This window comes from Pituophis catenifer, unplaced genomic scaffold (assembly GCF_029215685.1).
Source record: "Pituophis catenifer annectens isolate HBS135680 unplaced genomic scaffold, rPitCat1.0.hap2 SCAF_1, whole genome shotgun sequence".
Taxonomy (NCBI): domain Eukaryota; kingdom Metazoa; phylum Chordata; class Lepidosauria; order Squamata; family Colubridae; genus Pituophis; species Pituophis catenifer.
This window is the reverse complement of record NW_027256881.1, coordinates 90,819,590-90,845,339: the sequence shown is the minus strand read 5'-3', so window position 1 is coordinate 90,845,339 and position 25,750 is coordinate 90,819,590. Positions and strand designations below refer to the sequence as shown.

Here is a 25,750-nt window from a genome sequence, read left to right as displayed (position 1 = left end):
TAAAATGTTCTGCAATATTCTGTCTTTGCATTTATTTGCCTACATTGAGTAAATTTGCAAAATATAATTAACTGGTAATTTTTAGGTGCAATGCATTGTGCAAATGCACAAACTGAATGTATACCCAAATGAGAACCATTCTAGCATCACGGCATCCTAAGTAAATCATCAATTAAGACCTCTCCCAGTGAAGCCTTGTTCTAGAAACCTCTTCAATTCCTGCTTATATTTCAAAGCCAGGTATGTGGACAGGTGTAGAGCAGCTGAAAATACAAGGTGCTCATTAATTATGGAATTGGCTGCTAAGGGCCATGCAACAACAGCATGCCATACCCCTTCCAAAATTGCTTGGCTGCCATACCCATCATTTCCTCCTTCAACCAGTCATATTGCTGTAGTGAAGTTATCAGTGCTCTCCTGGAACAAAGGCTGGTGGGAATACCAGGGAGGACAAAATATTGAGAAACACTATTTTCCCAAAACGGTTAAACCTTGCTCTGGTTAACAGGGGTGTGTGTTGCCACCTCCAATAAAGAGCAGTTATGGCGGGAATTACAGATTATTGTGGCTCAAGAATATTATGCAGATGCAGTCCATATTCCACACCAAGAACTTTGGTTCTTCAAAGAATACAACAGAGAACCCCGAGAGGGAGAAAGAACAATAGCTGGGTATTATTTTCACACGAGTAACACGCGATGCAAAGTTGCAAATAGCTGGGAATTATTTTCACACGAGTAACACGCGATGCAAAGTTGCAAACCGACCAGAAAGGCCTAACGCCGATGACTCCCAATAAACATTCGAAGCGGCGTCACAATGCCCTGCTCGCTCTTTCCCCTCGTTTCGAGCCCCCTCTGCAAGCTTGCGTTGCATGCTGGGAGTCGTAGTTTTCCCTAAAATTAGACGTGCGGGGGGTGGGGTGGAGAGCAGAATTGTGTCTGCTCCGCCGATTGAACGGCAGTGACCGGTGGAGCTTTCCTTTGACTCCTCCGTTTTTCCGTAGGTGCTCGGGAGAAGGCGAGAGAGAGAGCCTGGGCTATGATATCGAAACTGCCGCGACTTCTTTTCCGGACTCTCCGCTCCGTTCGCTTCGCCGCGGGGGCAGCTGGGTCCTCTATTCCCCAGATCCCCTGGGCGCCCCCAGAGGTGGGACGGGTATCTCTGTTCTCCGGCGCCGTTATGGCTGCACAGGGATCCTCCCCTCTCCGGGCGGATTCCCAAAGGCTGGAAGCGAAGGAGGAGGAGGAGAAGGAGGAAGCTGGGCGAGGAGGAATAGGAGGAAAAGTTCAGCCTCCAACTGCGAGCAAGCAGTTGTCACAACAGATCGGTGAGGAGGAGATAATGAATGCTAGCCACGGCCCCAAAGCCAAGAAAGGAGCGTCCGGCAGACCCACCCTCCTATTCAACTTTTCCTTCCTTAACGTGGGAGGTGGTGGGGGGGGCACACTTCCATTTTGCCTCTCACAGTTTGGCAGTGGCAGATAATGAAACCTCCCTTCCTCGTCTAAAACTTGTGCAATGTTTTGTTCCGGCGTTTAGTTAACCCAAAAAGGGAGCTCGGTCATCATAAGGGCATCAGAATCTCTCTAGAGCAGTGGTTCCCAACCTTTTTTTTTTTTTTTTTTGGCCATGCCCCACCTAAGCATCTCTAAAATCCTTTTAAAAAAAATATTTATTTGCATTTATAGTTAAAAGGAAAACAAAAAAGAACAAGACAAAACAAGACAAAAAAAAAGAAAAGAAAAGCAAAAAAAGAAAGTATAAGAATATAAACAATACATTGGTAAACCAATATTTAACATAAATCTGTACAATAATAAATTCATAATACAGTCCAGAGGAGACAGGACGACCTATTTTATACTTATAAACTAATCAAATCTATCCAACCTCACTCTACATATGCAATACAGTATTTTCAATATATACGCTTGCTTATATTAATCAGACTGCTGTCTTCTGTTTAGCAACTCTAAAATCCTGATCCCCCCCCACATATAATTCTTCAAAAAGTGACTCCTACTCATGCAGAGGAAGCCTAAAATGCCATTAACTTGGTTTAAACAAGGTTCCAATTGCCCCCATTAAAAAATCAAAGTGCCCTCTTGTAGGGCGTGGGCTCCACGTTGGGAACCACTGCTCTAGAGAGACCACCCGATATGAGAAAGAATAATTATGAGCGTTCCCCAAGTATTATGAATAATTATTCCACAAAAGGGATGATAATCCTGCTAAAAGAAATCAACGAATTGGGCTGAGAAGACTTGAGTAGAAAACCTTGCAAGGATCTTATTTGAGTCCAGTTCAAACTTCTGGATGTTATACAGACATGTCCCCCTTTGCTTTCTTGGCAAGAGTACAAAGTGACTTGCCACTGTCATCTCCTTTAAAAAAAAAATCAGTCTAGCTTGCTATTCAGATGTTTTCTGATGGCCTCTTTTCCAATTTAGTGACCAAGTCTAATCCTGCTGCTGGAGGATGCTGTAACTGGCAGCTGGAGGTTACCACTAGGAATGGGAGTTATGATGGGCTTATTGAAGTGTAGTAAGTCAGCATTTTAAATGCATAAACATGCCGCTATTTATTAACCCATGCTTTTTAAGCAAACAGTTGATAAGGGTAATAAAATCTCAATTTGAACAATTTTTCTGTGCCCCAGATTGGCACAGAAAGTAAGCAAAGCTTTAGAAGTCACTGCATTTTGTTCATTAAGTCACCTTTTGGTTTACATGTATTACTTCATGTGGGCATTTTGTTCTTTTTTTAGTGGGCATAACACATGAATTGATTTTCTTTCACCGTATGTTTATCTTGTTAGAGAAATTTGACTAAAACTTGGTGGTATGTGATAAACTTTATGGGTCAATATGAAGTTGAATTTTGTATCCATGTTATTCCATTATCTCAAACGGTTTTAGTTTGCATCAAAATTACAAATGCTTTTTGTGGCCCTGCCCTTCCATTTTCTAATAGAAACCAATTTACTGAGGGAAATTAAAAGTGTCTTATCTTTTAAATCCACTTAGAAAGCAAAGTGATATTAATATCTGGACTGCTTTAACAGCTGCCAGCAAGTCAGGCTTTGTAATAGATTTTTAATACAGTTTGGGGGAAAGGTGAGGTGCATTCATATTTACTACCTAATACAGCAATTATTCAGGTACAGGTAGTTCTCAACTTACAACCGGTTTAGCACTGGTTTGAAGTTACAACAGTACAGTATTGAAAAAAACTGACTCGCACTTACAACTTTCACAGCATCCTCATAATCATATGATCAAAATTTGGGTGCCTAGCAACTGGCAAGTATTTACAATGGTTGTAGCATCCTGGGGTCATGGGATCACCATTTGTAATCTTCCCAGTTGTCTTCTGACAACCAAAGTCAATGGAGAAAGCCAGATTCACTTAATAACCATATAATTCACTTAATAACCACAGTGATTCGCTTAACAACCACAGCAAAAAAGGTAAAACCAGATATGGTTCAATTAACAACCACTTTGATTAGGAACAGAAATTGTGCTCATGAGTCAAGGGCCACCTGTATTAAAATGTTGCCAGTTTCTTAGTTACAGACAACCAAAACAGAGTACTTTTCTTTCACTGAGTAATACTGAAAACTGTTCCAAAAAAAATATTATACAATGCAGGATATGCTGACATAAACCTAGTTCCTAGTTAACAACCGGTACTCTCAAGGACAGGTATGGTAGCACAGATAATGAAGAAATACCTATCTTGGGAGATGCATGGGTTGAATCACGGTATATTTTATTATGCTCCTAATATTTGTGATTAGTATTTGATTCTACTCACAGATCCAGGTAGTATAGCTTCATCAAAGCCTATCTGAAGCGTTCCAGAGTTCAAAATTTCTAATAATTAAGGATTACATGCTTCTGTATGCAGTAAGAACAACCTTATTATAAAACCATATGTTGTCTATTCCTGAGAGTGTGTTTGTATTTTAGAAATTGAACATTTATGATAGAATCTGGTTTAAATCGCTTTTTCTCAGTAATAAGGAACAGAACAGCCTATGAATCTTTGCAGTAGATTCTCCAGGTCAAGCTCAATTCCTGATGATATAATGAATAGATTGTTATGATTTTATTGGTAACAGTCCCAGATGTGGTTTGCCATAGACATTTTCTAATGTGTTGTTTTGATTTCTCAATCTAGTCTACATCTTTTGTATTCCCTAGATGCCTTCCATTCGAATAGTAGCCACACCCCTGCTTCTCCACAATTAAAAATGCATCTTCAGTTTGAAAACAAGGAAAGAACAGTATATTCTGTGAAGTCCTAGGCGTACAGTACTCAATTAGAGATTATCATTGTTTTATAACAATACGGTCATAGAGTTGAATCATTGAGGCTATTCAATTCAACCTGCAACTTACAGCAGGAAACTTAAAGCTTTTCAGTCCCTGACACTATCAGAAAATGAGAGCAAAAGCTTTCAATATTAGAGGTATATAGATTGGGTTGCAAAGTATAATTGGTCTTTTTTGTGAATGAAACTTTTACAAAAAAACCTATCTTTAATGAAAGCTATTGGGCAATAAATGACAATAACCAACTTACGTGTTGGAGTAACATATGATCTATCTATCTATTGTTGTTAACCAGCAGACTATCCACTCATGACTATGACTCACTTGTTTGTCTCATCCTTTTTTGATGATTTCCCTTGAGAGAAAGAATACCTGCCTCACTTGCTAATACGGCAAATCATTTTGTTCAGCAGTTTCTGCTTCCTTGTGTATTGATTATTCATAGCATTTATATTTATATAATGGGCAAACCACATATTTCTATGTGTTGTAAATGGGGCAATTAAGCTCTGACACAAAGCCATCAGGGAAATTCATCTTCCCTTTTTGTTTGTTTGTTTGTTTCATTAAATATTATCTTCATACAGGACCAAAAGTATCCGGTCAATAAAAGACAGTTGCCATAATAGCCCTTTTACTTGTAATAATTTTGGAAATTTAAGATGGCAAACTAGATTTGGTCAGTGATAGTGCACCTAAAAGGAACTGGTGATCTATGTCCCAATAAATTGCCCACATGGTGCCTACATTTGTAAGCTTTTAGCTGCCTGTCTAAAACAGAGCAACTGAAATTCATGCCTCTGATTTTGGGGCAGGCAATTTTTCTTCTCCCTTCCCCTCCCCTCCCCAGATAAAAAGGCACATTGTGGTTTTAAAACCATTAACCTGTTGAAGACAGGATTGTTCAGCTAGGATGTTCATCTTAGCATTTCATACAAGAGAAATCTTTTTTTCCCCCAATTGGTCGCCATCTAACAGCTATTACAATTTCTGTACAGCTTCCAGGAGCAGATATCCTTTCCTTGTTTTTTGAACACTGAAGCCAATTAGCTTGTAATCAGGTGGCTTATCTCCCCTAGCGCTAGGGATGAGGTATCCAGGAAACACTATCCAGGACACTAATAATCTGGATGAAATGTTTGGGTTTTTTCACACTCCATCTATCAAGCCACTGGTTTCTTTTTATGTCTTAAGAATAGAATGTGCTCCTCTACTGCCAAATTCCCTCTGGATAAGAAGTGGAATACCCAACCTTGACAATGAGATGTGTCTTTCTGCAGTAATGGGAGATTTTTTTTACTTCACTCTGAAATTCTTGCATGAGGCCCCAGAGGCCGTGTGAGAGCAGGTGAGCTCGAGTCTAGAGGGTCTAGAGGCCTGGGGTCAGTGGTGGATTGCCCCCGGTTCGGACCGGTTCACAAGAACCAGTAGTAAAACCGGTGGGAGGCCCCGCCCACTGCCCGCGACGATCCCATTGCAAACCAGTAGTAAAGGTAAGTAGAACCCACCCCTGCCTGGGGTGTTACCAGAAATGGCATGGCATATCACCTGTAGATTACCATTACTGCTCTAGTGTAAAAAGCCTCAAGAAAAGAAAAAAAAGCCAAACACCAAAGAATTCTAAGCCCTCTTTTTTTAAAAGGTGCTAAACCAGGGGTGGTATTCACTTACCTTCGCTACTAGTTCGCAAATGGGAGCGCATGCACCACCTCCGCGCATGCACAGGACCTTCTGTGCATGCGCAGAGCATATAAAACGGGACGTGATGGCAGGTGGGCGGAGCCTCCCACAGCCGCCACTATCAGTTAGCCCGAACCAGATAGAACTGGCTGAATGCTAAACATAATATTTGTACAGCACATGGTATAATCAAAGTAGCATGGAATTCTGGAAAACACTTGAAGGATATATAAAAATATGGCTAATAAACTTAAGGAAGTGATACGGAGCAAAACTTAAACATGTTAGGTCAGTTTATTGCTTTTCAGGATGGAATCCTGTGCTCATTTTTCCTAAACCCAGCCTTGGGGAACTCGGCAAGGTTTCCGAGATTCCCTAACAAATGTCTCTAAATCTGCTTAGATCTGCAACCTAGATCAAAATGAAAAACAATTCTCTCAATTCCTCTGTTATGTGATTGTTTGATAAGCATCATTACAAGTCACTAAGTAATGGATAAGAATATAATTGAATCATGGCTTTGGGTTATGTCCCTGAATGCATACATAACAACACAATAGTGGAGTTGCAGATATTTGAGTATTTGGAATAGGAAAAAATGTTTTGAGTTTATTTAAAAGTATGTGTCACACCTTTTATCGTAAGTTTCCCAAATAGGTCTAAATAAGAAATGAGCGAGAACCAATAAAATCTGAAGCCAAACAAGTGATAATATTGTTTCCATTTAACAGTTCCAGCTATGAGAAGCCTTTGAATGTATCTTGGCTGAATCATTTTTTTCAGTGCAGAACTGAGTCGCCAACCTTTCTTCACATTAATAGAACACTGTTAATAGCTTACTTAGCCATACCCAGAGAAATTTATTCTAGTTTCACAGCTTTAAAAATCAGAGCAAGAGAATTACTCTAAACTGCAGATTGTTATGAAAGACTTGAGTCAACTTCATCCCTTCAAATGAGGATCGAAATATATATGCATATCTCTTATTGCAATGTATTTAATGCTTTAAAAAGTCAGTTAAATGTGCAAACTGGAGAAATAAGCAAATGCTGGAGAACCTCTAATATTGTGCTTGAAAAACTGCCTTGTAATGAGCTTGTAGTCTAGGACAGAATTTTATTGGTGAAGGTTTAATCAGCCATGAAATCTAAAACCAAATTCATTGTATTAAATGTATTCCAGATGGAAAACAAACTGTGGAGTGCAAGAAAAAAGATCGGAAAAAGCAAAAGAAGAAACCATACAGCTCTAACAATGCAATTGATAACTTGATGGCGGAAATGCCATTTGCTGGAGCAGATATTGAACTTGAATTTAGCAGTAAGTTTAGTAGAATAGAACTCTGAAACTTCGTTAGATTGGATATTCACATTGTAGTTAAGCGAACAGGTACCATTTAGTCCAGATTTCTTCAAAAGAAAATTTCCCTAACTTTTGCCATTTCAAATTCCAGGTCTTTTTAATTCTCCCTTTCAAAATGGCTAGAGGTTTCCTTTTTCTGAAATATATTTGAATTCCAAGTAATTCAGCATAAGAATTATTTCTATGAAGCAAAAGCTTGCTGCTTTCTAATGCTTGCTGGTGCTAACCTTGTAGGGAAATGCCACAAAAGGGCATTTTCAATAATGAAAAATGCAGTTAAAACATTTAATAAAGAAAGACGGATTGCTTTATTATACCAGAGGCAACTAACTAAAAGATTAAGTGTGACCAGAGTGTATGAACACAGAACTAATTAAAGCTTTAGGAGCAGAGCAGAATAAGTACCCTGCAAAGGCCACCTGGAACCGAATGATGTTATAATTTGAGTTTTAAGTTTCAAAACATACAAAGCAAACAAAGGGTACGCTCACACAAGCACTCTGAAAAAATGACATGGATTTAAGGTGCCCCAGACAATACTGGAATACAATAATTTTGAAGCAACATTGTATGAGTGTCTCATAAAAGAAAAAATGAACGAACAAGTGCCCCTTTTGGAAACAAAAATATTTCCTAATCATCTTGACCCCACTATGTTTTATGTTTATAACAGGTAGAAACTTTTCAAACTTTGAATTTTTGGTGCTTTTTTAGCCACGACAAATGTTTGTTTGGGGCAGGCAGGAGATTTTCCCATTAATGTATTAGAGGTTGAATTGAGGGAAAAAACATTAGTAGGATTAAGCAAACTGGTACCAGATATTCTACGCTTTAGAGTTCTTAGTGGCCTCTTAGTTTGGTTGTTTGCTTACAGACATTTCATTACTTGACTGGATCATATCAGTGCTAGGGATATGGAGTTTCCTCCCCACCATAGCTTGCCTACCAGTGTTGATGGGGGTGTGGTTTTCTCCTTGACAATTTCTTCATTTAGGGTATTGGTTTTTGCTAGATTGCTTGTCTTGAACACAGATGTGAACTTAAACACATCCTCTGCAGCAATCAACACCCAATTTAAGACCAGATGAGCAATCTAGCAGAAGGCAATAGCCTAATCAAGGAACTAGTAAAGAGAAAATCATATCCCCACATACGCTGGCAGGCCAAACTGTTGTATACAACAGGTAGCAAACTTCATGTTCCTAGCACTGGTGATGTTATCTTGTCGGGTAATGAAATATCTGCAAGCAAACAGCAAGCTTAGAGAGGACCAAGGAGGCCACAATTCAACTCTGAACTACACATATTCCCTTCTATTGGATTCTTGGCTTTAGTTAATCGTTAGTTATTGCCAGTACAGCCAGTGGCAAGGAATTTCAGTCCAAAATATGTAGAAGCTCCAGGTTTTTAATCCTGGACTAGGACCAGATTTGTACTTAGCAGTGTTTTGTTGGGTGTTTTAAACATTGAAAAAACAGGGCAATGTGGCCTTTGTTTTTAGTTCTTCCTTCCTTCTGCACTCCTTAGCATTACTTCCAAGGGTCGGTGTCTATGGAGATTCTTGACCATCCAGGTCGTGCGTGTTCCAAAGGTGCTTTTCAAAAGGTACCTGGAGTTCCATTGTTTTGATTGAAGACATTTCGCTTCTCATCCAAGAACCTTCTTCTCAATTCTGCCTTTCAGTTCAGAACTAAGGAAGCTTCTTGGATGAGAAGTGAAACACCTTCAAGCAAAACAAAGAAAGTCCAGTTGCGTTTTGAAAAAGCACCTTTGGGACTTCCACGGACAGAGGAACATCTTGAACAGAATAGAAGTGTTATTGTTTCTGACTAAGAAAGGATGAAACTTTAGCATTTGGATTTGAAAATGAGGATAAAATAATGTCTGAATGGCCTTTTGATGTTGTATTTATCAGATGTTACGCATTGTTCTACTTACATGTGCTTACAGTATAATAACTCTTTTGCTTTCTATCCAGCCTCAAGCAAATCTAAACCATCTGTTAAAAAGAAGAGAAAGAGAATAGCAGGAAAGGGGAGTGAAGAAGACAGTACAATAACGAAGAAAAAGAAAAACCAAGACAGACCCAATTATTTCATTTCTGTTCCAATCACAAATCCAAAGGTTATATTTTTTTTCTTAAAATCTACTCTTTTAGTAGCTAAAATGGCATACAGTTAATAAATCACAGTTTAGTTCTAATCACAACAATCTGTTTCATATTGTTGGCACAGGAATTCCACTGATTAAAAATCATGTTATCTAAAAAAGGCTCACCTATTCTGATTACAACAGTGACATCAAAGATAAATTTAATAAGAGGGTGGAAGGAGTGAGGAAAATAAGAGGGTAGTTTGAAAACAGGAAGATTTTTGAGAAATAATTATCTGCCTAACTAGCATTTTTTCTTTCCCTCAAACATATCCGAGTTTGTATAACATGCTAGGTTAAAATATGGCTGGTGAGTTTGTTCTCAATGTTTTACTTTATAGTTTGTTGTGTTTCATAAGCGTAGGCAATTAGGATGATTCTCACAATTGTTACAGAATACAACTGGTAGAGTATACTTTGAGCTAAGAATACAACTAGTAGAAAGGATATATTGAGTTATTTCATCTTGTAGAAAATAAGATCCTGGTGAAGGAAGGCTTCAGTCAGACAAGGTACTTACAGTATCTGTAGAGTCGTGGTGGTGCAGTGGTTAGAATGCAGTATTGCAGGCTAAGTCAGTTCACTGCCAGGAGTTCGATTCTTACCGGCTCAACCTTCCATTCTTCCAAGGTCAGTAAAATGAGAACCTGGATTGTTGGGGCAATAGTCTAACTGTGTAAACTGCTTAAAGAGGGCTGTAAAACACTATGAAGTGGCATATAAGTCTAAGTGCTATTGCTATCTGGAATATTTCCTCTCTTAGCTGGACCTTTTCTTTCAACTCTCATGGCTGCGTACAGTATTCTAATAACTAAGATAATTGGTCATGTTATTTTATATATACCGTGTCTATAACCTGATTGTAAAGCATTTCTTATTACTCTTACCAGGAAGGCATGATCTGAAGAAAGCTGGAAAGTCAGTAATAGATGGATGGATATATTTTTTTAGGTTCCCCACTTTAATCCCAACTTGAAATAATTTGATTACTGCTTTTCTTAAGTGTTGACCAAAATGACAGGGTGAACAGGCTAATCTTGAAAAGCTAATCAGGGTCAGATCTTGGACTCCCTGGATACATTCAGGGTCACAAGTTAGATTGTAAATTTAAAAAAGACTTTCAGAAAAACATACTGGCAGATCACATCTACATTGTGGTCAGGAAACCGTGGCAATGAAATTTGCAAGAGCCAAGCTCCGTTCAAAGAATCGACTTTACAGTAAAATGAATACTTTTATTTGAGCCAGTTCTTTACCATACTATATAATATTCTTTGAATTTCTATTCCCCTTAAATTTGCACTCATTTGTTGTCATTTGGAGGCAATAGCCCTAAACTAATAGTTCTTAGTAAGCACAGTGATACAAGCAGTCCTTGACTTAACAACCATTTGTTTAGTGATTGTTTGAATTTACAACAGCACTGAAAAAAAGTGACTTATAACTGTTTTTCACAATTACAACCATTGGAGCATCCCGATGTTCATGTGATCAAAATTTGGCCCTTTGGCAACTAGGATTACATTGTCCTGGGGTCCTGTGATCACCATTTGTAACCTTCCCAATTGGCTTCTGACAAGCAAAGTCAGTGGGGGAAGCCACATTCATTTAAGGACCATATGATTCACTTAACAACTTCAGCAATTGGCTTAACAGTGGCAAAAAATGTAATACAATGAGGCGCAATTCACTTAACTGCCCCAATTAGCAATGGAAATTTTGGGCTCAATTGTGGTCGTAAGTGGAGGACAACCTATAGTTAGGCTTAACTCTACAAATGATCCATACTGTTGTTCTAGGTTTGCAGGAAAGAGAATCTTATGATGGGAATTAGGAGATACATTAAATTGAAACTGCAGTGTCTTGTTGCAGTTCCAGATATGATATTTGGAAACTTGTTTTTTATTAAAACAAGGCAGTTATGTTCATACACTAAATTGTAATTAATCTTAACTGATTTCTTTGACCTCGTCTTACTTCAAACCAAATATACTCGACTGAATATTATACTTTCCTGCTGCTTTCAGATCAAAAGGTAAATCATCTTGTAAAGTGTTTCTTAAGTTTTATTCAGAAGCTTACATGCAGCATATGAAAATGAATAGTTCAAATAGATAAAGTTGAACATAATGCTTAGAAATTTATTGGAATATAATTTTAGGGGAAAAAATGAACATTAATTATGAGTTATACACGCATCAAGTAATGATATCCTAAGTAAGCTTGGTCTTTATATTAAAAAGTTCTTCCAATTTAACAAATATGAGTAATATAATAAATAATTATTTGACTCTCTTATTATTTAGGCTTCTTTTATTAGAGATGTAAAAATGATGGCCTCACAATCCATTTTGCATGACTCTTAGAAATAGAGGTGGAAGAGACTATTTAGGTCATCAAGTCCAACCTTCCTATGCAGCATAAGGAGCCAAATTAAAGCATACTTACAATGCTTTTTGACAGTGCTATCAACTTGTCAAATATTGCAGGTACAGTTTACTTCAGTCTGAAGAATTCAGACTGTTACATTACAGACTTACATTACAAAAATACTATTATGTAAATCCTAAATAGGTTTAAAAAATCCTCAATGAATATCGCGGCATTCTCTCCCTACATATTACAGCCCTCATTCTTTCCCATTATGTTAAATTTATCCCAGGCCAACAACAACAAAATGTACAATCCTGCTCACTGAACAGGGAAGCACCTTATTCATATGTTTTGTGAATCTCTAACCAATACTAATATCCCTCATCCCATTGCTATAGTTGATTTAACTTAGTGGAGTTACTCTATAATCCTGTAATTGTTTGCCAGACTCTGTACGAATTTAATGTCCCAGGCAGTGATGACTCAAGAACAATTAAACTCTTTATGTTGATGTGGTATTAAAATGGACTCTAATTCCTATATATACGGTATTAATATTTGAGGATGGGCTACATGTTCTCACTCCTAGAATTTCCAAGCTCGCAATACCTGCTGTTAAAATGAGGTTGATGTAACACAGATGTTTTGTGATAATAGCTTCTTTTACTGCTTCAAATAGACTGGACATGCCATCACAATTCTCTTCAGAGAAAAAGCTAATACAGTCTGTCCTTTTTTCAGTGATTGTATTCATTAATCAATGTTATGATTGGATTTGCATGTTTTAATGGAAAATCTTACTTGCTGTAAGATTTCCTTTGCTTAAGATTAATATGAATGAAATGTTTATGAAAGCATATAATCGGGCACAAATGGTGTACAGTGACATGCTTTTGCAAGGAGAAACCATAACAAGATGTGACAGCAGGGTGCCATTTTATCCACTAATTATTTATTCCCCACTAGCTTCAAATTTACTGAAGCAGATTTAAAACTCCAATCAGAGAGCTGATTATATACTTGTCCACTGGAACAATTTCAAAAAAAATTCCATACACTGGACTGGTTTTCGGCATAAATCCCACTAAAACATAATGGATACTTTGCCTTTGTTGGTTGTGTTCTTCCATGACCCTACTGACTATTATATTTGCTTACCTAAAACTAAAATGCTCAATCTTTTTTTCACCCTTTTTTCTTTTGCTGTTAATTGTAGTAATCTTTACAGTAATTTGGTTTTCTATGTGCTTCTGTTTTATCTTAGATTATAGATGGCATTCAGACTCTTCAGAACACAATTATACAAAAAGATAATAGGCTCTCCAAAGCAATGATTCATTATGGCTCTTTCCATGTCACCCTCTTAGTGATGCATCTGTCCAATGAAGAAGCAATTAGCAAGTATGTGTTTCATTCTGAAATCAAATGTTGTTTTAAAATCTGTTCTGTTTAAGATAGAACTGGGAAAAGAATGACAATTGAATAGGAGTAGAAACAATTATTAATTATTTTAATATTAATTATGACATCAATTACCTACCCAGTAACCATTGATACATTACTAATATGGATTTCTGTAGTCCAGGAGGGGAATGATTAGTTACTTCTAGAACTAACACATACTTAGTAACTATGTGAATTGATAGGTAGCCCTGTACATTAGTACTGTACGCATAAATAGTATGCATTTAAACTTACCTGGTGATAACTTAGAAATGGACACAATTAAATACTGAGATGAGCTTGTCTTTGAGATTCCATAGTGGCAGTAAGAGCACTAAAGTGTCACTTTTTCTCCACATTTATTACATTCATATATTGCTGCCCAGCTATTTCATTTAGAGTAACCTGGATTTTTTTGAGAAAAGATGAGTGGGACAGGCACACTGGATGAATTTGTGGTTATCTTGGTTGATATCTACTTTGGGTTGGATGATAGTTAGACAGAACCTATTCTGGTGAGCAAGTAATCTTTTAAAATTTTAATCTAGATTTCTTTTGAGTTTAGAACCAGAAAAAGTGGTTACTGGTCGCAGTAACTTGAATTATGCCAGGTGTGGACTCAGTCCATGTCCTTCCCAGGGCCTTTGGATGGTTAAGTGAGATGTGAGCAAGTTAGAAGCACCTCTCTGGGAAAGGATGTAATGGTCCTTGCTTTTAAGAATTCAGTAATGTGCTTTTGTCTGAAGAGAGCCAGCCCTTTTTAATAATGTTCACTCACTTTCTAACCTTGGTTGATTAGTGGTGACAAATTAGCTAAATGAAACAGATTATCCAGATTCTTCACAGTCAAAATTTAGGCCTGATAATAGGGCAGAAATGGCATAGGTTACTCTAGTTGATTATCTTTGTCTATTCAAGCTAGATTTTAACTTTCTGGTGAGTATATACTGTACTTAATGTTGATGGCACCACTAAAGTCCACTTACATACTTTTCATACACGGTTGCACTTGGCTGAGGGCCTATGAATTTTGACCAGAAAAAAATAGTTAAACTCTTTTTGGGAACTTTGTGTTCAGCTCTGACTTTTCACAAAGCAGCTAATGGCTTGAGTTTAGCAAAAATAAATCATGTGGTAAATTGGAGGATATAATGAATCTGTGGCTGAACCTCTCAACATAACTGTGCTAAAAGCCAAAACATTTCCATTTACTTGCTTCCAGTAATTTTAGCTGTGATCTTAAATCCTACAGTTAGCAGATGTTGAATACACTATTGATCTGCAGCAAACTTACTTTTAACACAGCTTTAAGTTAAAATGAAAAAAGTGAAGAAGTTTCACTTCTGACCTAAGCAGTCTCTTAAACATTATATTTTATTTAATGGTTTATTTTAAAAAATCAAGCACTGCTTATAAAGACTTGTTTTGCTGCATTCACTGCCTTTTCTTTTCTATTCTTTTCCCTTTCTCCCTTTTCCTGCAATTTCTTTGTCTCCTCATAATTCAATTTATGCTTGTGCACTCATTATTTCTGAATGCTCTTTCAGTGCCAACTTGAAGTTCTGTATTCTCTAGCAGGAGTAGTGAAATATGCAAATGACCACTTAAAAATATTGAATATGGAGTTTCATCCTTCACTAATTAAAAAGGGGGTCCTATGGAAACAGGTTTTCTCCTTCAGTCTGTGTCATAGCATATCATCAATTACTGAAAGCCAGTGCAGCATTTGAAATACACCATTACTTCTGGAGATAGTTAAGTTCAGTCAGTGGTATATCTGAAAGTGAAAAGGAAACCTACGTTTATGAGTTTATTGTTAAATAAACTCTCTCTCTCCACTTACTGTAAAATTGGCAGCAGAATTCCTTTGCACGTGCTGTGCTAAATATACCACCTAAAAGTGGTAATATTTTCCAACACCTTTATATTGGTCAAATATACTTCTAGCCTTTTTTCCTCTGTCATTAGATAAAAAGTTCTTCCATTTCTGAATCTGATAGCACTTCTTCTCTATGCCCCATATTTTTTATTTTGATAGCCATCCAGTTTTATAAAATGATCACCATTTTATAAAAGTTTGGATGATGGCCCTAGTCTTCTTTGACACTTACAATCTCAGATGTTTGTATAGCTGTTACTAATATAATTACCATATTTTTCACAGCAGTCATTCAAAGGTTATCTAAACATCTTGCTATCTTTTCATCCAGCGGGAATGTTACAGTATCATCTGGCTAGCTATGTTTTCTGTAATTGATTCATTCCAGGAAAAGTTCAGATGTCCAACCAGCTCATTTTCTGTCTTGTTACCCTTATCTGAGAGAAACCTATCTCCTGCAAATGGCTATTTCTTGTGGCCTTGACCTTGTGTTATCTTAATAGTAGCTTCTCCAATAAGTACATTATATATACTGGTACTTCAATTATAATAGGAGTTCAAGATGACAGCTTGCTTGTTTGTTAAGCCTAACATAATGTCACTTGAAATATTGACTTGAGTGCATTTACTTTTGTCTTTTTATCAAGAGATTTATAGATATGGTGATTAAATTTTCTTGGAAAACATAAAAGACAAATCTGAAAAAGAGACTATCTGAAAAGGGTTCATGAGATTTTTTAAAAAAAAATGGTTTATGTTTATAACTTTCCTTTACAAAGGAAAGTTTGAAACCAAAAAAAAAAAAGAGTAAACAATTAAATAAATCTAAGGGATAGCTTTCTGAAAATGGTCACTGCCGAAAAAATAGAAAGAAAATAAAATACTTCAAAAATCCATGTTACCTTTCAGAATCTTCAAAGTACATTCCAAGATCACATAGTGTGGACAAAATAGATGCTAGCTGGGTCACCAGCATGATAAGTTTCTGTTGTAATGTGAGATCTAGTTAACTCCAAGAATCAGAATTCTCAGTGAGAAAGAGGATTGCCCCCCCCCCCCCACGCATATAGCAGAACTAGAAGCAGAAGTGAGAATTATTCATGCTTTGCTTTTGTGGTTGCTGTCAGCAAATGAATCAACTATTGCTTAGTTTAGAGGCTGGCAATAGAAGATCTCTGAGACAGTTAAGTTGTAGGATAGCTAAGAACCATTTGCACATACAGGGTAGAAAGTGATTGGGAGAAATTTGGGTGGGTGGCTGAAAGCATAGATAATGTTTAAGAAAGTATAAAGAATAGTATAGTCCTCTGCTAATATATACCTCTTTTTTGGATATCAAGACCAGGCAGTTATTAGTGTTCATGCAACTTGATACTTATTTAGAAATTATAAATCTGGTGTGAGTGAGTTTTGGAGCTTCCACCATTCTTGGTTGGGAGAGCTGTATATAAACCATTCTTTGTTGGTTTCTTCACCATGTAATACTTACTTGTTCACACGTGCAGTCCAGCCAGTTACTCTTATACAGACCCTCCTTATCAGAAAATGGGAAGAAAAACCACTCTGATGTGGTTGGTTCCTATACTTGTGTTGGATTGAAGTAAAGGGCTGCCTTTACTACAGAAACTAACCAACCCCTGCCTCTTTCCTTAGGATGTAGGCAGTGAAAGGCCTTGAGTTTCTTCGTAGAATCTAATATTCAAAACAATCATGTGGAGAAAGTTGCTGTATGTGAACTAAGCCTCGAAACAGTCTTATCTTACTGCATTCATATTCCAACTTTTTCTAAAAACTCAAGTTGGTTATGAGACCCATCCAGACTCCCTGGTCAAAGAGGGATTATAATTGGGTCTTTGTAGTTCAAATCCAAGAGCTTATCCGTTATCCAGGTTTACTGCTTCCTGTTTTGTTTTCTTGTTCTTTTTCCTATGAAATCCATGATTTTACAACAGTAATTTTAAAGCTGTGTTCTAGAAAACAAGTTATTATTTTGCTGCCCTTCTCAATGAATTGGAGTGAGCATGTTTCCTTGAAAACCAGTTCCTAGCTGTTGATTCTTCCCTGTACTGTAGTTGCTATGGGAGATTATTAATGTATTTATAGGCACAGTTATACATTGAAATAATATGGCTTGAAAAGTGTGACATATGTGATCTCCAGGACATGTCATGGGAGCCTCTACAATTCACATCAATATTGTAGCAAAGCCCTTCAGAGTTCACAGTAGACAATAAGGAATGGAAAGAGAAAGCAAGAAAATGATTCATTTAAAGGAAATGATTTTCAGAACATATATATGCCTTATTTGTGTTGATTGTGTTCCATGTTACTATCCCGAGCCATGGATTTAGTAGCTATCTTGGTAATTATTAAAGGAACTAATTGTATATCTTACCATTTTCTTTGCTTAAGGCATACTTTGAGTCAAAATGCATTTTTACAGTACAAAGTATGAAAGGAGAGATGCTTGCTTAAAAGGTAGTTACTGCCACCTAGTGATAGTTATGTGAATACAATGGCAACAATAACAACAACAAAGGTTTTAAAGACCTTAATAGGCTTAATAAGGCTGAAATCTTAATGATGCCTACTGGCAGGAAATCCCATTAATTATTTTTTAAGCTGTATTGTGTTTTAATCTTATCCTTTTCTCATCAGAATAATACTGAATTATAAGATTTCAAAAAACCAGGGTCCTGACCCAAGCTTAACCATATCATTTTGTAATTTGCTCTGTATCCAATTCTCCCAAATCCTAGTTTGATACTTTTATTTCATTCATAACACTGAAAGAACAAGAATTAAAAAAAAAAAAACCAGTGCAAGACAGATGAGTTAAATTTTATTATTTTTTTCTATGGCAAAAATTGTCATAGAAATATTGCATTAGACAACTTGATCTGAAACGGTACTAGGGAAAAGACATTTTCTCTGTTTTGTGTGTTAGAAAAAATGTGCACAATATGTGCAAAAATTGCCAAGATGGTCAACAAAGCAAGGCTGAAATATCACTGATGTCTTCCTTGCCTTCAGTCAAATTGCAAGCCTACAAGAAAGCATTGTGGCTTTCTCTGGATTTATCTATATACTGCTAAAACTGTTGTATCTGTAAACTGGGCAAAACAGTGTATTGTAGGGCAAAAGTTTTTCAGCCAAGGTTTCTCAAACGGGCTAACTTAAAGATTGAGTCTAAAATCCAGGATCCATGACTCCTGTGGAACTGAAATTTGGCAGATTTCACAGAACATTTTATGACATAAAAATGATCAGAAAGCATTTCATGTCACAATATACAATGTCATAAAGCATTTCCTGTGATCAGCTCCTGATATTTGATAGTTTAACATGGGCTACTTTGAAGGCGGATGCATCTTTTTAAATCTTAGAAGAACTTTTCATGCATATTAGAAGCTCTGCCATTGTTGTTGTTGTTGTTTTTATTTATTTATTTATTTATTTATTTATTTATTTATTTATTTATTTATTTATTTATTTATTCATTTAATTTTTATACCGCCCTTCTCCCAAAGGACTCAGGGTGATGAACAGTCAGAATAACATACATATAATGTGAAATAAAAACAATTTACAATAATTAAACCAATTTGGCTCATCAGTTAAAATCATCAGCATAGAATTTAGACAATTTGAAAATTTATGCCAGCCCGGCTTGGTGAAACAGAAGGGTCTTTAGTGCATGACGGAAAGTACGGAGTTCTGGGATCATTCGTATCCCTGGGGGTATCCTGTTCCAAAGGGTGGGTGCCCCCACAGAGAAGGCTCTCCCCCTGGGAACCACCAGTCGACATTGCTTTATTGACGGCACCCTGAGGAGGCCCACTCTGTGGGAGCGTACTGGTTGGTGGGAGGTTATCGGTTGCAGAAGGTGGTCTTGTAGATACCCAGGTCCTAAGCCATGGAGCACTTTAAAGGTAAGAACCAACACCTTGAAGCGCACTCGGAAGACCACCGGAAGCCAGTGCACCTCGCATAGGAGAGGTGTTACATGTGAGCGCCATGTCGCTCCCCTAATCACAATGTTTAAAGCATTGAGGACTCTGGTAAGGAAATATCTCTGAAATATCTCTGGGCTTTTACTTCAGCCCTGGCACCGCTGCTGCCAAGGAGTGCCACCTCAATCCCCACACCACTGCCTGCCACCACAACGCAAAGCCCCTGCTGCCCTGTGCTCTGCAAGCCCTGCTGCTCCCCGGCTGGCCTTTGCTGTCTTCTCCTGCTGACAAGGCATACCTGGCCTAGCCCTACGCGAGGCAGCTGTTGGTTACCCCAGGCCTTCCTAAGGCCACTCACACAATTCTCCAAATAGCATGCACCATTCTTGTGTTGCTTTGAGAGCCTTCTGAGGCCTTCTGAAACCTCGTGAGAAGGCTGCACCCATCATTCTCCAAATAACGCATGCTGGTTCTTGCAATGCTTCAGAAAACCTTCCAAAAGCTTCTGAGATCTTCCAAAGCATCATGAGAATGTTGAAAGCTATTTGGACAATGACAATCCTTTTTTTTAAAGCGATGCAAGTGGCCTCATGAAGAAGGAAGGCCTGTTGTGGCCAGCAGCTGCCTTGAGTAGGGCCAGGCTTTGCATTCCTTGTCAGCAGTGGGAGGAAGACAGCACAGGTCAACTAGGCACAACAGGCTTGAGAGTGAGGCAGCCGGTGAGATTGCTAAAGGCCCAAGTCTCTATTTCAGCCTCAGCATTTCTGCCACCACCGAGGAGTGTCAGTGTGCAAAGTGGCCAAAAAAGGCAGAAATGGGGGTGGGGTAGGCAAGGGAGGAACTGAAGCATCCTGCAATCCTAACTTTTTGTGAGCTGCAAAGCACTCAAATTCTGATCATGTGACCATGGGGGCACTGAGATGGCAATAACTCTGGGAACTGGCTATAAGTATTGTTCGTTGAGTGCTGCTACGACTTTGGTCACAGAACCAATGACCAGTAAGCCAGAACTACCTGTAGGAAATCAATGTAGTGATTGTAGTATTAAGTCAGATAGATAGATGATAGATTGATAGATTAATACATATATATATATATATTATTTTCTTTCTGATAGTGGTGTTGGTGCTTTCTTGGAGAGTGGAGGTTTAATTGAAGAATTACTGCAAGGAAAGCCTTTGAATTTATCTTTTCAAGGTACTGATCACTTCAGAAATCAAATTGGATTTGTAAAGTTGACTGAGGGTGATAACACAACCACGCTTTTAAAGATAGCAGGTAAATCTTTTTTTAATATTATTACAAAGTAGCCTAATTTTTTTTCAAACAATGTTCTTTAGATGTAGCTGCTACATTAGTCCTTGAGCAAGCTTGATCCATTTGTGAATCTGGAGTTAAAGAGAACACAAAATAATAGCTGTAGAAATGGAGATAATATCACTATACTATCACTCCTATAGAATGATTGGCAACTACATGATCATTCACCAATTCAAGAAGGATTAGATGCCCAATCTTGATTCAGATATAATCTGAAGCTTGAGATTGCAGGATATGAGAACAAGCTGAGATACACTTTGGGCACCTACAATTCTTTCTTATTATTTTGATTTCATGCCTACAAAAATGAAACCTAATCACAGTTTTCTGTGATGTCTGTAATTGAGGGGCTCATAGTGTTGAGGCCAGATGTAGTCTAAAAACAGTTTGATTTTGGGTTGGGTTTTGTTTTGGGTTTTTTTGTAACATTGCTTTTAAGCAGCTATAGATCCCCACTTTTCCACATTGTGGAAATAATTAGTTTACACAGCTATGGAACAAGTTGCAGACATTAACATGTGATTTACTAAAATTCTTTTTATAAGTGGAAACTATTATTTTTATTACATCAGAAACTGAGATAACAGTAAATGAAAGATTATTATTAATATACTGCAGTGATAGACCACTTGCATGTAATGCACAACTGTGTATCCATCGTCCAGTTATGAAGAGAGCAACAATCATCATCTACAATCACAGAGCTGGAGGTTTCCATAGGCAGAGACTCAAATTCATTGGTAATCTAAGCATCTGGTAACCAACCTCCATATTAAGGAAAAAGCCACAGAAGAATAAGATCTGCTATTGCTGTCACATCCGTGAGATCGTGTTTGAAGGTTACAAAGCCAAGGGTTCTACATGAGATTGGCTGGACTGCACTGAGCAATAAGGCATCCTATGTAGATAATGCTTCAAACACAGAACTCTGCCATAATCGCTAGCTTTCCCATTGTAAGTGATTCTCAACCCATTTTAAAACCACCCTGTGATTGCTATACTTTGTCCTCTCCATTTCCAGATCTAAACCACTTTTAGTTTAATGTCTGTATGCTTGTGGGTGTAGAATTTAAAAAGAGCAACTTCTGAGCTGGACTATGTCTGAGGCCACAGAAGGAACAGCCAAAGAGGACTCGCCCTGTATGCTTCAAATCTGCAAATTGCTAAGTGTTCCCTCCCAGAGCTTTCAAGGCTGCTGAGATTTTTTTTTAGAAAGCCTTTCCTTTTCCTTCACCAAAAGAGGAGTAATTAAGTTCCTGGGCATCCTTGCATAAATGTGTTTGTACATTGTGCAGACACATGTACTGCACTTACATAGTCTGTATGTGCACATTTATCAGTTGGATTGTAAAACATTCTTCCTTAAGATCTAATTCATTTTGAAAGTATTAAAAATGTACAGAGAAGCTTAAAAAATCTTACTCCATAGCTCTACAGCTCTACAGGATCCTTCAAGATGAAATGTGTATTTCCTGAGAGCAGCTCCTAAGAGCATTGCATGGCTACAGATCTTCAAGCCAGCAATACTCATAAGAGCTTTTTTCCTGTTGGATTGTGTGAAATATGAACTGGGAGGTGAGAGGCAATCACAGGAGTATCCTTAGTGAAAAAAGCACAGGAAAACATGTAAAATGGACTCCTACAAGTTTCATTGGTTGCTTAAGTGTAAAGAAAACAGTTATTACTTCAAGTGTATCAAGAAAGTAGAGTTCTTAGTTTAAACATCAGTGGAGGTTTGTAGTTGGTATCTTATGAAGGTGGGGGATGTGTTCTGTAGGATTTATTTCATGTTCTACATACATGTTGATATTTGTGAGAGGGTGTAAAATTCATGAAGGTAGGAATGGGAAAGGAAGGTTCAATGGAGAAAGTAGTGTCAATGATACCGTGTTTCCACGGTATATAAGACCCTGTCTTATATTTTTTTGAACCCTGAAATAAGCGCTTGGCCTTACTGCCATGCACTCAAAAGCCCGATTGGGCTTATTATCAGGGGATGTCTTATTTTGGGGGAAACGGGGGTATGATTTTGTTTGATTTTCATCCTTTGGTGATGGCAATACTGCTTTTAGGCCAATATCTTAGAAAGTTTGATTGCAATTACAATTTTGGTTGGCCACTGAATACAGCACTTTGACTAAATAACACAGTTTTATGGAGGAAGAAATTATCTCTGGCAAGTGGTCAGGATGGCTACAAAGAATTTTCAGAATGAAATGTAACCTGTTGTCATGTATCACTTGCTAAGAAAAACAGGGAGAAAGTAAAGCCTATATGCATTTCTTGGGAATTGCCCCATAATTTTTGCTAGGTATATGAGAAATGAGAAATTGTAGGCATTAGATCCAATTGAATGGAACTTAAAATGGGAGCAGTACAAAACGTATTAAAAAACAGAAACCATCTGATAAAGCAAAGTGTTGGAAAAATAAATTAACAAAAAGATCTCAGTCTTGGAGTAAAGCCTGGAGTTTGACATTGTCCTTTTAGACTAGACTGTTTCCCAAATTCCAATCATTTCTTGAAAAGTTTTCCTTTAAGACATTATTAGATGCAATGAATGTTCTTTTGTGCTTGAAGGAATGTGAAGTCGTACCATGCCTGAATATTGCGTGACTCACATTAGGAGAATTTTTCAAAGTTGCAAAGGCCACAGCCATCTTGATTATGTTTTGCATAGCTCAATTTAAGATTCACAGGCGTTCTATGTATTTCTCTAATTTCCAAATGATTAGTATGAAACTGGAGGATGGAGATGGGGGCAGTTTTAGTAGCATTGAAAACATTCTCAGGGAGAATGAGATAAACATGTTGTTCCACTCATGGAAAATAAAATACACATCCTTTGAAATAAATCAGGACTTATTAGAAAGGAAGCATTTTTCCAAGTTAGACCTTGGTAGCCAAAAAAAAAGTATTTCCAGTTTTAACTCAGAAGATTCTACCCTAGTATTGTATACTGCAATACTTAAGCATTATTACATTTTGTAGCATTATATCTCTTCGATATGACAGCCAATTTGATATGGATAAGATATAAAGTTATAAAATTGGGGATCATGTGTTCAACTCCCATTTTAGGCATAAAAGCTTGTTGGGTAACTTTGGACCAGACACTCTCCCTCAACTCTAGGAAGAAAATATTGGCAAACCACTTCCGAAATTTTGCCAAGAAAATGTTCCAAGCAGTTGTCAGGTGTCAATGACTTGAAAGCACAAACAACAAGAGCAACCTTGTATTTTAATTTTAAATCTCTAAACAAAATGTTTCTAGGAGCAATAACTAATAACCAATTATGAGAAAAACACAATAATAAATACCAAACACTCTAATGGCCCTTTGTTCTACCCAGTTATATATATGACGTCATGAAATATCTCATGCTGTGCAACATTTTTCCTGACAACTGTATTTCTAGAAATTCACACAGTTAAAAAGTAGGTTCAAGATCTCTGTTATTATTAATTTTTTTGAAATGGCTTAGCCAAATGAAAATCTGATTAATTTATATGACATTGTCAGGTGATTTGAAACTGGGTGCATGCAAAAAAACCAATTAAACATCACACAGCTGAACATATTCTGCATGGAGAAGTGGGAAAGAAATCTTTCCAGTCAATATCAAACATTGATAGACACTGATAATAAATGCTTACTTGAGTTTGCTTTTGCCAAAGGAGCCAAGGAGCTTTTTCCACAAAAGGAAATTCATGTTAATTTTTTAAAATAAATGATTGCAAAGTCCATTTTTCATAGTTTTTTGCTTCAATTACATCACTTTATTTTCACATACTTCTCGAATGAAAATGAGATATTGATATTCAAAAAATTCAAAAAGAACTATACATGGGGTTACTTTTTTACATTGCTGTAAATATTTCTTGTTTCAGAACATTATGTGGATTAATCAAAAATAATAATAAAATTGAGCTTGATGATGAACCTGGAGCAAACTATGGCAGATTATGAAATCTACATTTTTATAGAGAAACCTGTTAAAAAATGGCAAACAGTCTGAGAAAATACCTGTTCTGACCCAACCGTAGCAAGTAATGATAAGCCATGTACTCACAAGTAAAAACAAATCCTTTTTCAAACAGGGTAGGAACAGTCTTTTATTCATGTGGATAAACAAAAATCAAACGTAATTAGTCCCAACAGACCTGGTCAAGAAATCCGAATTGCTTGCTATATCCTAAAAGCGAAGGTTATCTGTGACAACCAGCCACTCCCAAACCCCTACTATTTATTTCCCATCCAGGGTGGGGCTGGCTAGCATCCACGTCTGCTTTTCCTTGAGAGCCAGCTTTTTGTTTTCCTTTGCTCTCCTCTCCTTTCCTCTCTGCGCATATGCGCATCTGGGATGGGCCCCATCTGTGCCAGCTCAGGCCCCGAAGACAGCTGCTTCTCCACCTGGGGGAGGACGGAAGGCCCTGTCTCTGCCTCTGATGCTGTTTCCTTATCAGAGCCTTTCAAAGGCTCCAAAGCTGGCCCAGGGTCTCCCTCCACCTCCTCCTCCTCGTCTGACTCTGCAGCTAGCTCTGCTGGCAGTCAACGGGCCACAACAATACCTTAGATTTTCTTTCAGAATCTTTCCCCATAGATCGGAATGATTAGTGAGCTCTAGAGGAATAATTTCACTATGATTAAAACTTGAACTGTCTGCCACATTATTGCTCCTTTTTTGTTCTCTTATTTTTATTATTTTCCTCAGGAACAAATGTAACTGTTTAGGGAAATGCATTGCCAATTTTTGTATAGACTTTTGAATCTCAAAAGTCATTTACTAAGTTTTAGAGCTATTTTTTAATTTGTGGCACAGCCAGCAGCCTCACTCCTCTCACTCTTCTGCACTGCGTGAGGATGCTCATGGTTTATCTCAGGGTGTCCAAGGAGGAAAGTTTCAAAGCAGAAAGGAGAAGAAGAAAGGACCATCTGCAAGGAGATTCCAAGAAAATTAATGGCCCAGCCATTGTCCATATAATAATATATATTATTATATGTAATCTGTTTTCGTCTATTTGTTATCTTTTGTAAGCAAAAGAAACATTGCCAACATGGTGACATCATGTCATATGTTTTCTTTACTAGATATTTTCACAGACAGCCCCCCCCCCCCCCCCAGACATTTTATTGCTTCTCTTAGTACAACACTCTGTATTGTGTTTGTCTAATTCCAATGTATTGTTATGCAAATATATTATTTTAACTGTTAGGATTATTGTTTCATTTTTGTAAAAAAGAG

The 25,750-nt window shown here is 37.4% G+C and overlaps 1 protein-coding gene across 3 annotated transcripts in view; it reads left to right on the top strand.

The window, feature by feature from the left end:
* The first annotated feature begins 963 nt into the window (after window positions 1–963).
* AKAP7 (A-kinase anchoring protein 7) overlaps window positions 964–25,750 on the top strand; it is a 64,809-nt gene continuing 40,022 nt past the window's right edge. For 2 of the 3 annotated variants that reach the window (XM_070932713.1, XM_070932712.1), the window contains exons 1-5: window positions 964–1,330; window positions 7,206–7,343; window positions 9,364–9,509; window positions 13,174–13,310; window positions 20,302–20,462. In XM_070932713.1, coding sequence (XP_070788814.1) covers window positions 1,042–1,330; window positions 7,206–7,343; window positions 9,364–9,509; window positions 13,174–13,310; window positions 20,302–20,462 — 871 coding nt within the window. In that variant the 5' untranslated portion in view covers window positions 964–1,041. The remainder of the gene's footprint in view (window positions 1,331–7,205; window positions 7,344–9,363; window positions 9,510–13,173; window positions 13,311–20,301; window positions 20,463–25,750) is intronic. The other variant, XM_070932714.1, reaches the window with a different exon arrangement.